Source organism: Cydia strobilella, chromosome 5 (genome assembly GCF_947568885.1).
Source record: "Cydia strobilella chromosome 5, ilCydStro3.1, whole genome shotgun sequence".
NCBI lineage: Eukaryota > Metazoa > Arthropoda > Insecta > Lepidoptera > Tortricidae > Cydia > Cydia strobilella.
In genome coordinates this window covers 20,377,738-20,391,707 of record NC_086045.1, presented here as the reverse complement: position 1 = coordinate 20,391,707, position 13,970 = coordinate 20,377,738, and the positions used below count along the sequence as shown (strand labels likewise).

General features: G+C 41.9%; 1 protein-coding gene across 3 annotated transcripts in view; it reads right to left on the bottom strand.

Annotated features, from left to right (window-relative positions):
- Window positions 1-361: 361 nt before the first annotated feature.
- LOC134741582 (teneurin-a) overlaps window positions 362-13,970 on the bottom strand; it is a 73,710-nt gene continuing 60,101 nt past the window's right edge. For all 3 annotated transcript variants that reach the window (XM_063674416.1, XM_063674417.1, XM_063674418.1), the window contains 11 exons: window positions 10,766-10,930; window positions 8,952-9,126; window positions 8,517-8,759; window positions 8,208-8,435; window positions 7,908-8,098; window positions 6,854-7,818; window positions 6,366-6,769; window positions 4,390-6,275; window positions 4,151-4,304; window positions 3,700-4,054; window positions 362-1,723 (listed from right to left, as the gene is read on the bottom strand). In XM_063674416.1, the coding sequence (XP_063530486.1) occupies window positions 747-1,723; window positions 3,700-4,054; window positions 4,151-4,304; window positions 4,390-6,275; window positions 6,366-6,769; window positions 6,854-7,818; window positions 7,908-8,098; window positions 8,208-8,435; window positions 8,517-8,759; window positions 8,952-9,126; window positions 10,766-10,930 (5,743 nt within the window). In that variant the 3' untranslated portion in view covers window positions 362-746. The remainder of the gene's footprint in view (window positions 1,724-3,699; window positions 4,055-4,150; window positions 4,305-4,389; window positions 6,276-6,365; window positions 6,770-6,853; window positions 7,819-7,907; window positions 8,099-8,207; window positions 8,436-8,516; window positions 8,760-8,951; window positions 9,127-10,765; window positions 10,931-13,970) is intronic.

Genomic DNA, 13,970 nt, shown 5'->3' with positions numbered 1-13,970 from the left:
GTCCGTCTGTCTGTCACCAGGCTGTATCTCATGAACCGTGATAGCTAGACAGTTGAAATTTTCACAGATGATGTATTTCTGGTGCCGCTAACCTAAAACCTGTTCCGCCGCCCTGCTACCAGTGTTTCCATTTACCGAGCGAACGAACGATTGCTCGCTCAGAATTGTTCAGAATACAAGTGAAAACGCGGCTTTAGTTCTCATTCTAACTAGGTTCATTTCAATTTTCGTAGCAGACTAACAGACTTTACCTGGCTGCTATTGCTCACACATCACGGCACCATCTTTACAAATAAGTAATCTTTATTAACTTTGCAGGTTTCATGATGTAGGTACTGAACGCATTGAATTAAAACTTCAATTGTTTTTGGTTAAAAAAGTATGCCTTTTATTCTTTCAAATAGTTTTCATCTAAATTTTATAAGAACATTGGACACAATCGAAGCTTTTTACCGATAAATAAGTATAAATAATTTCATATTCACATAAATCGTCTTATTTATACATACATTACATTTATAATATCAGTCCTCTCAAAAGGTCCATTCTCTCCCTGCAAATTAAAATTTACTATTTACACAGCGATAGGGATTCGCGTCTACCATACGTACATACATACATCAACAATTAACAATTAATAGACTATTTACAAAATATATTTATCGACATTCACTCGTGCAGTCATCCATCCTCACTCGCTCCCCGGTCGCATTCACACGATTTGGCATATGGATGGCGGCACGTCACTAGCATAAGTCCTCCCGGAGCCACCAGGGCGTGGTGCACTCGCGCTTCCGGCGGCGGCGCTCGGCGCGGTCGGCGCGCTTCTTCACGAAGCGCACGTTGTACGGGTCCTCGGCCAGCTCGGGGTAGCGCGCCACGTCGTGCACGTACTCGCCGTCGTAGCCGGCCGCCGAGCCCGCCTTCTGGATCTCGTCCAGCTCGGCCGCCGCCCAGTCCAGCGAGCCCCCCAGCCCGCCGCGCAGCGCCTCGCGCTCGCGGTGCCACGCCTTGCGCACCGCCGCCGCGCGCGCGTGGTGCAGCAGCCGCGTGCGCTCGCGCTCGGCGCTAGTGCCGTAGCGCAGGTTCACCACGCTCGTCTTCCCGTGGATCTTCACGTCCGCGTACGAGCGCCCGCCCTCGGTCACGTCGTGGAACGTCACGTTCAGCTTGCCCTGCATGCGCTTCAGCTGCTGCTTGTCGTCGGCGGCGCGCCACGTCTCCTCTTTCACGAAGTAGAATACGTCCTGCTGGTCTCCGTGCACGACCAGCGAGAACGGCAGCAGGTGAGATCGGTTGAACACCGACGTATACACGTCGCGGTATATGGCGTTCGCGGACGGCACGGCGGTGACGACGGCGCGTCCGCGCGAGTTCCTCGACACGAGGATGCCGCGGCCGAACGGCGGCTCCGAGTCGGATCCGATCCTCTTCGGGGCCAGGTCGAGCGCGTCCGTCTTGAGCTCGGACATGGCGGGGATCGAGAGACTTCTGAAATCCGCTATCCTCTTGTTCGACATGTGCGAGAGGAAGCCGGACTCGATGGTGACGCTGGGCAGCAGCGCCATGGCGGCGGGCAGGCTGGGCGCGGGCGAGGCGGCCCGCGCGGGGCGGCCGCGGGGCGCGGCGGGCAGCACCGAGCCGCCCGGCAGCTCGTCGGGGTACAGTTGCGGCGCCAGACTCTTTGTGTTGTATCCGAGTAAATTCAGCCATGCCAGGTGATCTGAAGTTAACAGAAAAGGTTACTGTGAAAAACATTATTTAGTTTAGTAGAATTTAATTTACGCCCAACTAAAGAATCGTTGAATAATTAAGATGTCGCCGTACGACTCGTACATTATGTGGTGTTTCTGGTTGTTTCACGTTTGACAAGTCAGTGATGACAGTGATTACAAAACATACAGCACCATCTAGTTTCGGCTGTCAAACTCAGGCCACGATTATTGGCCAGATTTTTGCTTAAACTGTAACTACAATCGAACCGAATTTGAACACATTGAACCAAACATTTTTTAAAGGCTCGATAAACCGAGCCGAGCCGAGGCGAGACGAGGCGAGGCGGGCGAGGTTTAGGTAAACCTAAACGTATGGCATTAGAAGTTGAGGAGAAATCTAGTGACGTTGTAACCAGTATATTAAGCTATAGACTCTATTTAGGTTCTCTCAGGGTTGTGGGTCTCGACGCTGCTATCACAATACACGTCTGGCAGTTTCCAAGATATCTCCTAGTAGATAAAATATATGAAGCTAAAGAAAGATTGGGCGCCAGCACGCATAAAGCGTGCAAAAGATTAATATGAGATAAAATAAACTATTGTTTGAGCTCAGTTACACATTTAATTACAATCCTTAAATAAATAGATGACGGGCAGTAGGCCTGATACAGAATTTACATACTTATGGTAATTATGCTAGGGTGAACTATGCTATAATGAGACGTTAAACGTTAGAAAGTCTATGAAGTCCTGTTTTCACGCTTAGCACTTTGCACTTGAAATCAAATCTAAGAGGCCACTATTATATGTTCCTTGCTAGGTTAATTTAAGTCTTAAGAGATCACTAAAAGAAATTAGAGTTGACCACACCTGAGACACGTGTTGCTACAGAGGCAGCAGAACTGCGGCTACATGCCGCTCCAGTGGCGCGCAGCAGACGGCAGGAGTCGCGATGATACGCAGCGAGACCGTCGTTGCGTATCCAGCCAATTCTAACCGGTACGCCACAGCCGCGATGAACAGCACGGAGTCACAAGAACAATACTGCAAGGGCAGGCTGCGCCAGCACGTTCCAGAAGACAAAGCCAGGTGTGCAGGGGCGAAAGGAAGGACCCGGGGAAAGGACCGGCTTTCAAGCCGGACTCTTGATGAAATTGTTGGTATCAACCTCTAACATGTTGACCCGAAGCCAAGTTAAAATCATTCACAAGGAATTCAAAAGAAAGGACGCCATTGCCACGTTGTATGCTCGCTACGGGTTATAAGCTGCAAAGTGTATTTGCATTTTAGGGCTGCCGCCCGACCAGAATTGACTCTCAATCGTTGATGTCTCGCGCTTCACATCATGCCGAATCGAAAAGTGCTGGAGAACCGTCCACCTTCCACGTCCCCACGTATTTAAGTTGCCATATCAAGAGAGGACAAAAAAATTCACACTCGGCCATCGAAATTATCTTTATAGTCGGTCAAACCAATCTGTCAGTCAGTGACAACTGGAAAAATCATTCATCCCTTTCTTTCGGACGCCAGTACTAATGCAAGACAAAGACGGCATGATTCTCTCTGTCTATGTTTGAAATGAGACAGACTAAAACCAACAACAAACAATTGACAAACTATGAGTCTAAAATAATTTGAGAAAGACGATGGAATATATGGGAAAATAATCCGTGTGTGCTATTTTCAATCATACTCCCAGAACAAGACCTTAAATAATGTATCGAAGCATCTGAAAACACGCCTTGCAGTAAATGTTGCCAGGTTTATGCAAAGGCGTTATCAGACCCCGACAGATGGCGTTAAACGCCTTCGACCCGACTATCGTTTTAATCTACTCAACACTATTCATAATCTCGCTGCTAGATGTCGCCAGGAGTGTCGAAACGAGATTGGTTCCAAGTTACGATTTTGAACCGTAACAACGTATGGGTAAATAAATGAGAACCCCTAAGGGATTTTGCAAGTGTCTGCTTGTGTAACTTACCCGTTGGCTTCTTATTTTGTGGTCTGACATTGATCGGATCATTTCCATTGAATCTATAGAGATGCAGTTGTGTAGGGTTATGAATCCTCTCTATGAGGTCCTCCCAAATTGGTGACATCCATTGTCCAATCAGCGGGTCATAGACTTTGCCATTAGCCATGTGAACCAACGACGTGACTTGATCGAGAAGCCCACCGCAGAAATCGACAGGTAGATACAAGTAGGGATTAGAATCATAGACTATGTGGCCGTATGGAGATCTCATGATTTCTCGAATGCCTTCTCCGTATTGATTAAAAACCATGACGGGTGTGCCGCATTGGTCAGTTGCAATGTAATACTTATGTCGCGCGACCTACAAAACAAAACATAATAATTATAATCTCATAATCTAGACTGTTGCAGGTATGCAATTGAAATTGTTATTATTAAATTAAAGCTTAATATTTACCTGTGTATAAATAAGATGTCCTCGGTCGTCATAAACCAATGTCATAAACCTGTTTTCACGCGGAGAATAGATATGGCTGACTTCGTGAGGTTTATCTTTGTTTGTGTAGAAGAATTGAGTTACGTTTCCGAAATTATCTTTACGAGTTGAAAGTCTGGAAAAGACAAATAAACCTTTAGTAGATGAACTACTATATTTACAATTATTAAGGTAAGATATCTCAGAAGTCACCAACATACCTATCAAGATGATCATAGTAGTATCGGACATCAAATCTGCCTCGTTTTGTTGCCCTAATGAGTAATCCTTTCGAGTTGTACTGGAACCGTTCTTCTCTAGCGTTCTGGGACACTAGACCTCTACTGTCATATCTGTATTGCCCTTCACCGAACTTGATAATTCGGTCCATATCATTATATTCCATAGGAATAGTGTTCCCTCTATAAGTTAATGAAAGCATATTCCCATTGTCGTCGTATCGGAATCCCCATGGTTCTTGAGCTTCAACTCCAGTGAGCTGGCCATCGCAGTCCCAAGTGTAATTCTTGACATTAGTGTACGTATTGACTCCCACATTTCTGGTGTGGGTTCGCGTCTGTGAAATCCGTCCGTGTCTGTCATATGAAAACTCCATTCTGAATACTTCCATCCTATGGATGTTAACAGTAACTTCTTTCTCGAGGAATTGGTTATTTAAGACTCGAGAGAACATCGCTATTCCATCATATACCGACGTCTCATTCCATTTCTGCTTAGAGACAGTAAACTGTCCTAAGATTTCCGGAGCTCCAGTTTTAGGGTTGTACACTATATGGTGAGGAATGAGTGTCTGACCACCGATACGGCCCTGAACAGCGGTTGTTCTGTAGTTGTTGTCATATTCGTAGATTATCTTCGCATTACTAAGGCCGGTTTTGGCGCCGTAATCAAGCCTCTCCTCCATTAGCAGACCTCCAGCGTAAGTAGACTCCCAGCGGTAGTCGACATCACGGTCCACGTGCAAGATTTCTGACGGCAGCCCGCTGCTTTCAGAATAATGTATCTGTGTTTGACCGTCGCCGTGAACAACTTCCGATACTTTGTTGGTGGTAAAATAACGGTAAACCACTCTAGCGCCATCGCCGGGGAACACCGTCTGAAGAAGCTCTCCAGTATGAGAATAATGTTGCAAATATTTCTTTGTAGAACCAGGAGGAGCATATGTCATTCTTAAGAATCCAATAGAAGGTTGGACGCTGAATGAGTGGTTAGTTCCGGAAGGCAAGATGACGTGAGTTAAACCACCGTCATCGTCATAAAGGTACTTAAAGCTTCTTTGACTAGCTAATGTTATCTTGGATACGAGGTTTGCATCATTATAATAGACGTTCTTTGTGCCGTCTTGAGGACTGGTTATTTCGGATAGCATGCCATGCGAATCGTAATTATACGTTTCCTCGCTGACACCCCACTTCCAACCGTTGATCCTAAAGAATCTATCGTAAGAAATGTTGAGCGGTACTCCAGCGCCATGAGGTATAAATGACAACGGTAATCCTCCTGCATCGTATGCTATTGTAAACAAGGGATTTCTGTCAGCATTAAAGAAGGACTCGCGACTCTTAAATTGATCGAATTCAATAATCAAAACTCTTGTATCATTCACCCATATTTCTCTATTAAGGGTTTGCTGGGGATTCCTGACGTCACCTACAAGTGTATACAGAGAGTACATGTTGTTGATGAGGTTGTCACCGAATGTGGTAGTTTGATGAGACCACATATGAAGCATCTCGGCCTCGATGGGTAATGCTGCTTCTAGAAGTGGATGTTTGGCAGCCGCGATGCTCTCAAACTTGCCCGTCCATGGAGTTTCAAGCAGCAAAGTGTTGTTAGAATAGATACGTCCCTCGGTGACTTGTTTGCCGTTATTAATTGTGATCTGTTTAAATGACTGGCCATGAAGAACGTATTCGCATTTCTTAGCTACTCCAACAGGTATGCTGCTAGATGGATTGGATACGGTAACCGCCAAGCCATAATTCTTGGCAAGGCCCGAAGTTATGTGGACTGGTTCTCCAGAAGGCATTATTATTTTGGTGACTCGTCCGAGTTCATCATAGTTGTAGATGACGGTATCTCCAGCCTAGAACAAACAAAATAGCATAAGAAAACACGTATTGCTTATACAGCGTGGCTATAATGCACGCCAATATTAATATTATTCAATACACACCCTAGAACGGCTGTTCAGTAATCCTGTGTTAGCATCGTAATCTAATTCAATTTCAGTTGTACCCTTCTCTGTTATCTTCGTTAGGTAACCAATACCCGAGACTTTCAATTCAAGTTTGTGGTCTTGAGTGTTTTCAATGGAACTGACCACATTACTGTAATCTCTAAGTAGCTGTATTTTATTGCCCGACGCGTCAGTAACAGCAGATAGTTTTCCAAAGCTGGTATTCTTCGAATATAAGAATGAATATCTTGTCTTTCCTGAAGTTAAATCTTTCGTAGTAATGTGTTGTCCGTAGCGATTGAACACATAAATCTCCGATGTTGGTGGATTAGGGATTCTGAATTCTCCGTTCTCGTCATGTGTTGGCAGGTAATGTTTCAATGCCAAAATATGCAGGGATCCTGTTAAGAAGATAAGTTATGAGACATAAATTTAAAATTAGTGAACCAATGAAACTATGTGATTGTGAATGAGGTATTATGTACCTTGATCGACAACGTTAAGCACACCGTCCGGGGTAACGGCAAGAGCAGAAATAGTTTGGAACTTAGCATTGGAGGATAACAAGGTTTCTGTACTGGTCGGAGGTTCGTCTCCCGCCGCGACGCTCAGGCGGCACGGGCAACCCGCGCCTTCGTCGCGTGCATTCGCCGGCACGGTTGTTACAGGCACTGACGAGTTGCACTCACAACTCAACTCTTTCAAGTTTTCTTGTACTTTTCCAGCGAAGTGCATAATTTTTCCAGAAGGATCGATAGATTTAATCGCATTCGTTTTCTTGGAATCGGACTCTGCCACATATAAAATTCCACTTGGTGCGAATGCTAAAGCTTGAATCGTTCCCAGACTGGAGTCTTCTCTGAATTCAGTGTCAGTTTTATTTGTTGCTTTGCTGGTATGTTTTCCATCACTGCTCAATCGGCAGTGTGAAGGCTGACCAGCGACAACCTTAATTTTCATATCGACAGTCAATTTGAGTATAATCCTGTCATCGATGAAGTAAAGAGAACCGTCTAAAGGCGAGAGAGCTACTCCTGTAGGCCATTGAAGCTGTGCTTCATAAGGAGCAATGGCACCCCGACAGGGAACTGGTGACCAGTGATTGTGATGCCCATGATGACCTACTAACGTATGAATAATTCCATTTGGATCTACGGCTCTTATATTTGTTCCATCTGCGATATACATCGTTCTATCTGCAGCAATGGCAAGTCCTTTGGGATGAGACAGTTTAGCCTTATCAGCTGGCCCTTCGTCACCGCAGTTTGATTCGTCGCCAGGTACGCAACGATCTCCGTTGCCCACCACTGGCTCAGAATTCAAGGATGGGTCACGCACTTTCTCTAGAGCGATTACTTTCCGCACTTGATGCCTTTCGGAGTCTGATATGTAAAGATTTCCATCTGCTGGTGATATACACATGTAGTATTGATATGCAACTTGTGTGGTCCTAGAAAGAAAAAAGCAGTGAGGTTATCGTATTTGCTACATGTACAGCAGTTTTTTAATTCCAATTTCGGTTTGTCATTAGTAACTTACTCTAGTCGAAGAACAGTAGTTACGATTCCTTCCGTAGTAATTCGGCGCACAAGATTGAAATCTCCAACGTAGAGAGATCCATCAGGTCCAGAGGTTAATGCGGTTGGAGTCAGGAGACGAGCGTCAGCTGCCTTACCATTGCAGTGATCAGGACAATTTAACGGACGTTGGAGGCCAGTTCCCATCACAACCTGAAAAGAAAACAAAATTAAAAATACAATTTAACCGCAGTAAAATAAAAATCAATAGCAGTGCATGTCTTATGTGATGATAAATCATTAAAAGTTAGTCATTGCAAACCTGCACGGTCCTAGGGTATTGTTTCAAATGAAGCAGCGCTCCATCGCCTTTCTGTAGGATTCCTTCATGGAAATTGTAGTGATGATGAATGTCCAAGCCCCATCCTCCAATGTCAGATATGTCCACATCAAAGCCAGCCAAGGTAGCAGTTTGTGTCTCCCATACGATCGACGAACATGACGAGTACTCGTATCCAATTGAGATCTTAGCTTGAGCTTGGCCATACACCTATAAGTAAAAACTTCCGTGAGCCACTGTTTAATTTAACATCCTATATATTGCGAGTTTCAATAGAAATTAGACTTATACCTTCTGTTTGTAAACGTTTCTTTTGTTCCATGCGAACACATGTGTCAAATCAGGATCAGCTTCATACGTATGTGTGTGCAGGGATCCTTCGATCTCAACCCTCACATGGACTCGGCCCAGCGCAGCGGGCACGACCTTTCGAGTGAGCTGGACGTGCACACAGGAAAGATAACCAGCGGATTGGGACGACCGGTATGTCAGTTTCACTGCAGAACCAGGGATTCCGATGGTTTCGCTTACAATCTGTAAAAAATAAGTTGGGTGTTGTTAACAATTTGTTTATTAGATACCTAAGTTTTTTGTTTATCAATCATTGTCAGTCGATCTCCAGGATTAGATCAGTGTAGGTATTCGTACGTACAAATATAAAAAAAAGAAATAACTTATGTAAAACCGCGCTCATATACATAAAATACCTAGTTAGTGGGTTAATACCTGAGCCTCAGGATAGATGACGGTGGGCGTGGTAGCGGACGAGGCGGCGGGCGCGGCCAGCGGCGGCACGGCCACGACCTCGGGCCGGAGCCGCTCGTGATCGTGCGCCGCGCACGGCGGGGCCTGCACCTCCCACCACTGTGGAGACGGCGTCCAGTCCAGCCGCGGCGGTGCTCTGGAGTCGATGAAGGAAATTCAGACATGCCATGTTGCCGACGCTTAAAGCTTTACGTTAGGTACTTCCTACTCTGACAGGTGAGCATTTATCAGTTTTGTAAGTTAAAAGCAATTGAAGTTGCTTTTAACTTAGCAGCTTCTGTTGTAAGCAATCGCTCATTTTTAGGGTTCCGTACCCAAAGGGTAAAAACGGGACCCTATTACTAAGACTCCGCTGTTCGTCTGTCCGTCTGTCCGTCTTTCTGTCTGTCACCAGGCTGTATTTCATGAACCGTGATAGCTAGACAGTTGAAATTTTCACAGATGCCGCTATAACAACAAATACTAAAAACAGAATAATATAAATATTTAAACGGGGCCCCCATACAACAAACATGATTTTATTGCTGTTTTTTTCCGTAATGGTACGGAACCCTTCGTGCGCGAGTCCGACTCGCACTTGGCCGGTTTTTTTAAACCTCATACTCAACCTCACTGATGTTCAAAACATTGGTACCATAGGTAATTCGCAATATCTTTTAAAACAAATTATCTCAAGATAATTACGTCGTAGTACCAAAATAGAAGTTGGATAAACTTCTAGAATATAAAATGATTCGCAATCCGAATGCCAGTGTTTTGGTAATTAGGTACGCGTTTAGCACAGCGCTGCCGCTGTCGCTACGAGTAGGTACATTTGACAGGGTGGCTTGGGAAGTTTAATTTTGAGCTAAAGCTACCTACGTTAAAATTAAATTCCTTGTTTAATTCAATACATTAGAAATGTTTGAGGTAGAGTGTGGTTTTCAGATCTAAAACGGGAAACTTTAAAGCCTTAACATACAACCGCGCCGCACCGCGACCTTGGTGCGGTGCGACGCACGTATCGATAGTGTGTACCGTTACGGTAGTAGGTACTATTAGTTATTCTATGGTACCGTGGTGTAAGTTAGAGCGAGAAAGATATATTTTGACCGCACCATGGTCGCGGTGCGGTGTGGTAGGCTGTTACGGCTTTTAATCAGGCGCAACGGATTGATTTGCATATTTGTTAGTAGAAAAATGTACAGTACTCGTACCTAAGCGAATGATGATTCTAAGATTAATTAATTTATTTAAAGGTTAGGATTAGTAGTAGGTACATAGTCTCTATATTTAGGTAGTTAAATAAAATGTAAACAATGTGTTTTTACATTTTCGGGTACTTGAAACATTTATCAGTCGAATCGAAAATAACCAACGAAATAGAAAACTGCCTGGATCCGTTTCTTATCGTTCTGTCTTTAAACTATTTCATTCAATCGTGTAATGTTTTCATCTACCCTCAAATGGCTAAATATTCGATCTTGATTTAGGTTCTTTACTTTAATTATTATTCATTAATCAAATCATCACAATATATTCCTATTAACAAAATAGCACGATTTTATAGCAGCTTCGTTGTTACGTTGAGTCGTAGTAAAACTTCTGTAAGTTTTGGCACATCGAGTTAAATTAACTGACTTGAAGAATTTTCTTGCCCAATAAAATACCTAATTGTGGTTTGTTTACATTCTTTTAAATACCTAAAGACGAAAGGTAAAACAGACTACAGGTACTTTCTCTCTTCGTTGCAAGAAAACCGTAGAGTAAAAATTCTATCCATGTCAAACAATTACCTCGGTGTCGGCACTTTGACGTTGTCATCGCTGAGTTGCATCTGAACAGGCGGCAGTACTACGATCTGGTTCCAGGGCACGAAGACAGTCTTCCGCAGCGGCTTGAACGGCGACCGCTGGAACTGCAGGGTCACGGCTCCGCCGCCGTTTACCAGTACGTCGAACCTGAAGTATATATGAGGCTCGATATAATAAAAGCAGTAATTTATTAATTTCGTTTACGTAGTACCACTGTATATATCTTGTATGTAAATAAATTTGTAATTAATAATAAAAGCAGTCGAATTCCTAGTGGAGAGATTAATATAGAAACAAGCAAACAAACATTTGACCGAACGAAAGCGAAGGTCTTCGTTTTAGCTTGGGCAAACATGCTTTCGTATGTCGGGCTGTTTTTCACTATAGGTCGCATTTTAAGAAACCGATTCTTGTGGTATTTTCAAGATGCAAAATATTCCTAGGTGTGAAATGATTTATTAACACTTAATACATAAAACTATGAAAACGGATTATATCGCGTATATTGAATTTATAATACATCCCGACGTTTCGAACTCTTTACAGCGCAGCGCAGCTCTTTGTTTTTTTTTTTTTATCGCGTATATATATATATCTTTACTTGAAAAATAATTATAGTGTATAACTAGCCTTATAAACCGATTTTGCATGTACAACCAGCCTTAAAGTTTGTAGTCTATGATTGTTCATTATTTTAGTATGTGGGTATTTTTGCATTTTGTAATTTTTCCTCAGTCACCCGTTGACCACGAACGCTGTAAAGAGTTCGAAACGTCGGGATGTATTATAAATTCAATATACGCGATATAATCCGTTTTCATAGTTTTATTTCATGAGTAACTATCGCGGTAACCGAAGACAATATTACTTAATACATAAAACTAAATTAACAATATATAAAACTTTTATTTAATATTTATTTAATTTTTTTAAGTAGATCTTTTTTTAATAGAGTTTCTGTTTGACCCAATGGTTGACTGGTAGAGAATGCCTTAAGGCATTAAGTCCGCCATTTGTACAATTTTATATCGTGCATTAAAGTTTAAATAAATAAATAATTATGAAATTTATGTTTCAATGTACCTAAATGATATTTGACATTTAGATTTTATTCTTGAAATATTGTAGACTAGTATTTTTAGGGTTCTGTACCCAAAGGGTAAAAACGGGACCTTATTATTAGACTCCGCTGTCTGTCCGTCTGTCTGTCTGTCAGCCTGTCTGTCAGTCTGTCACCAGGCTGTATTTCATGAATCGTGACAGCTAGACAGTTGAAATTTTCGCACTCGCACTTGGCCGGTTTTATAGAGTAGGGAAGTATGTATGTATGTATGTAAACACTTTATTTTACATAAGACAGATTACAAACACAATAAAAGAACAAAAATATATACAATGTACAAAGGCGGACTTATCCCTATAAGGGATCTCTTCCAGTCTTGATCTATCTACCAAATTTTATCAAAATCTGACGAAAGTAAACACCGCGCAACATCTAACATCTGAAATAGAATTCAAGGGCTTTTAATGTTTTCTTTAACACATTTCTTATCACGCTAAAATAGTGTCTAAGATTTATCTTATCAATATTTATATTTTACAATATTTTTACTAAAACGAGAATGTCAATGAACTTTAGATGAGTAAGGGACGAGAGGGTACAGATTTATAAACAAGTTCATTAAACAAAATATTTCAGCTATTAAAATATTATTTATTAGTGACTTAATCACGGTTCGATGAACTGTAAACGGAGTATGTTTATTTTTGAACTTTGATTACTCTCATAAAATCATCATAAAATAGTTGCCTAAAATATTTTGAAATTAAGTGCCTATTAATTTACTATCCCAACCAACGAAGGCAGTGTAGTCCTTAATTAACCTTAGCTCCCGCAGAATTAAACAGTTATTAAGGGTATTTTGTAATGTGCGGTTACAGAAAACGTCTATATAATTATTTGTCTACAATGCTTACGTTAACGACAAAGTCGTGAAATGCTGCAAACAAAATTCTGATTTAGGTACGTAAATAAACTAATTTAGTTGCAAAGTTATACATTATGAGAAGAATGAGTCCTTTACTCCCCGTACTCGTTAAAACTGTATCACGGTGAAATAAGATTCGTCACCCGCCCACATAATATTATTGCATAGGATTTATGTTAACATGTATGTCAATATGTATATGTACAGTCAAGTATTATTAGCCAAGTCATGGATAAAGGGTCCCGATTTACTGTTAGCGATTTGAATTATAGCCGATAAACTATTCCTTAATAACCCAAGAAAATTACTCTGCGGAAATAATTCGTGTAGTTTTGAAAATTGGTGTAGTTATACCTTGTGGTGTCCAGATGAACATACTAGAAGTCCTCGAGGGTGGGGGTTGTGCTGAGGGTGTAGGAGGGGGTGGGGGGGGGAGCGGGGTTGAAGGTGCCTTTTTCAGATTTTTGCTCGTATCTCGAATATCTGAACGAATAGCATTATAATTACTTCGAACAAGTTTCGACATAACATTTTCTACAAATTAAGCCACATTTAGTTTTACTCTACGATCAATACTTTAGGAGCTACAGGGTGTTTAAGTTAACAAAGAGATAAAAATAGACGATATAAGAAAACGTCGTTTTTTCGTAGTTGTTCATCATAACTCAAATTTTTAGCTTAGAATAATAAACAGCGCACTCCATACTAACTTAGCCTTTATAACGAAGAAGCAAATATCCAAACGCACTACTCGTCGTGCAAGTTTCATTGTGCTACCGAAGATAAGAACACAATTAGGGAAAAAAATGTTTACATATGAAGGTGCACAGCTTTATAATAAATTACCGTCTGATCTGAGAGGGACAGGCTCATTCAATGCGTTTAAAACTAAATTATCGCAATACATTTTAAACCACTACCCACCTTAAAAAAAAAAAAAATGTGTGAGCGTGTACCTCTCGAGCTCGACTTTAATGCTACCGTAAATAGGATAACTTTTACTTTTATAACTCTGTTCTCGTGTAAGTGACTTGTATGTCTTTTATGAGAATAAATATCTTTAAACCTGAATAAGCAAGCTTAGTCACCTGCTGATCAAATATAAAAAAACCGGCCAAAATCATGTCGGACCATGCTCTTTGTTATGTTAAACATCCTGTAACTTGTAAAGTATTGATCGTAGAGTAAAAATGAATATG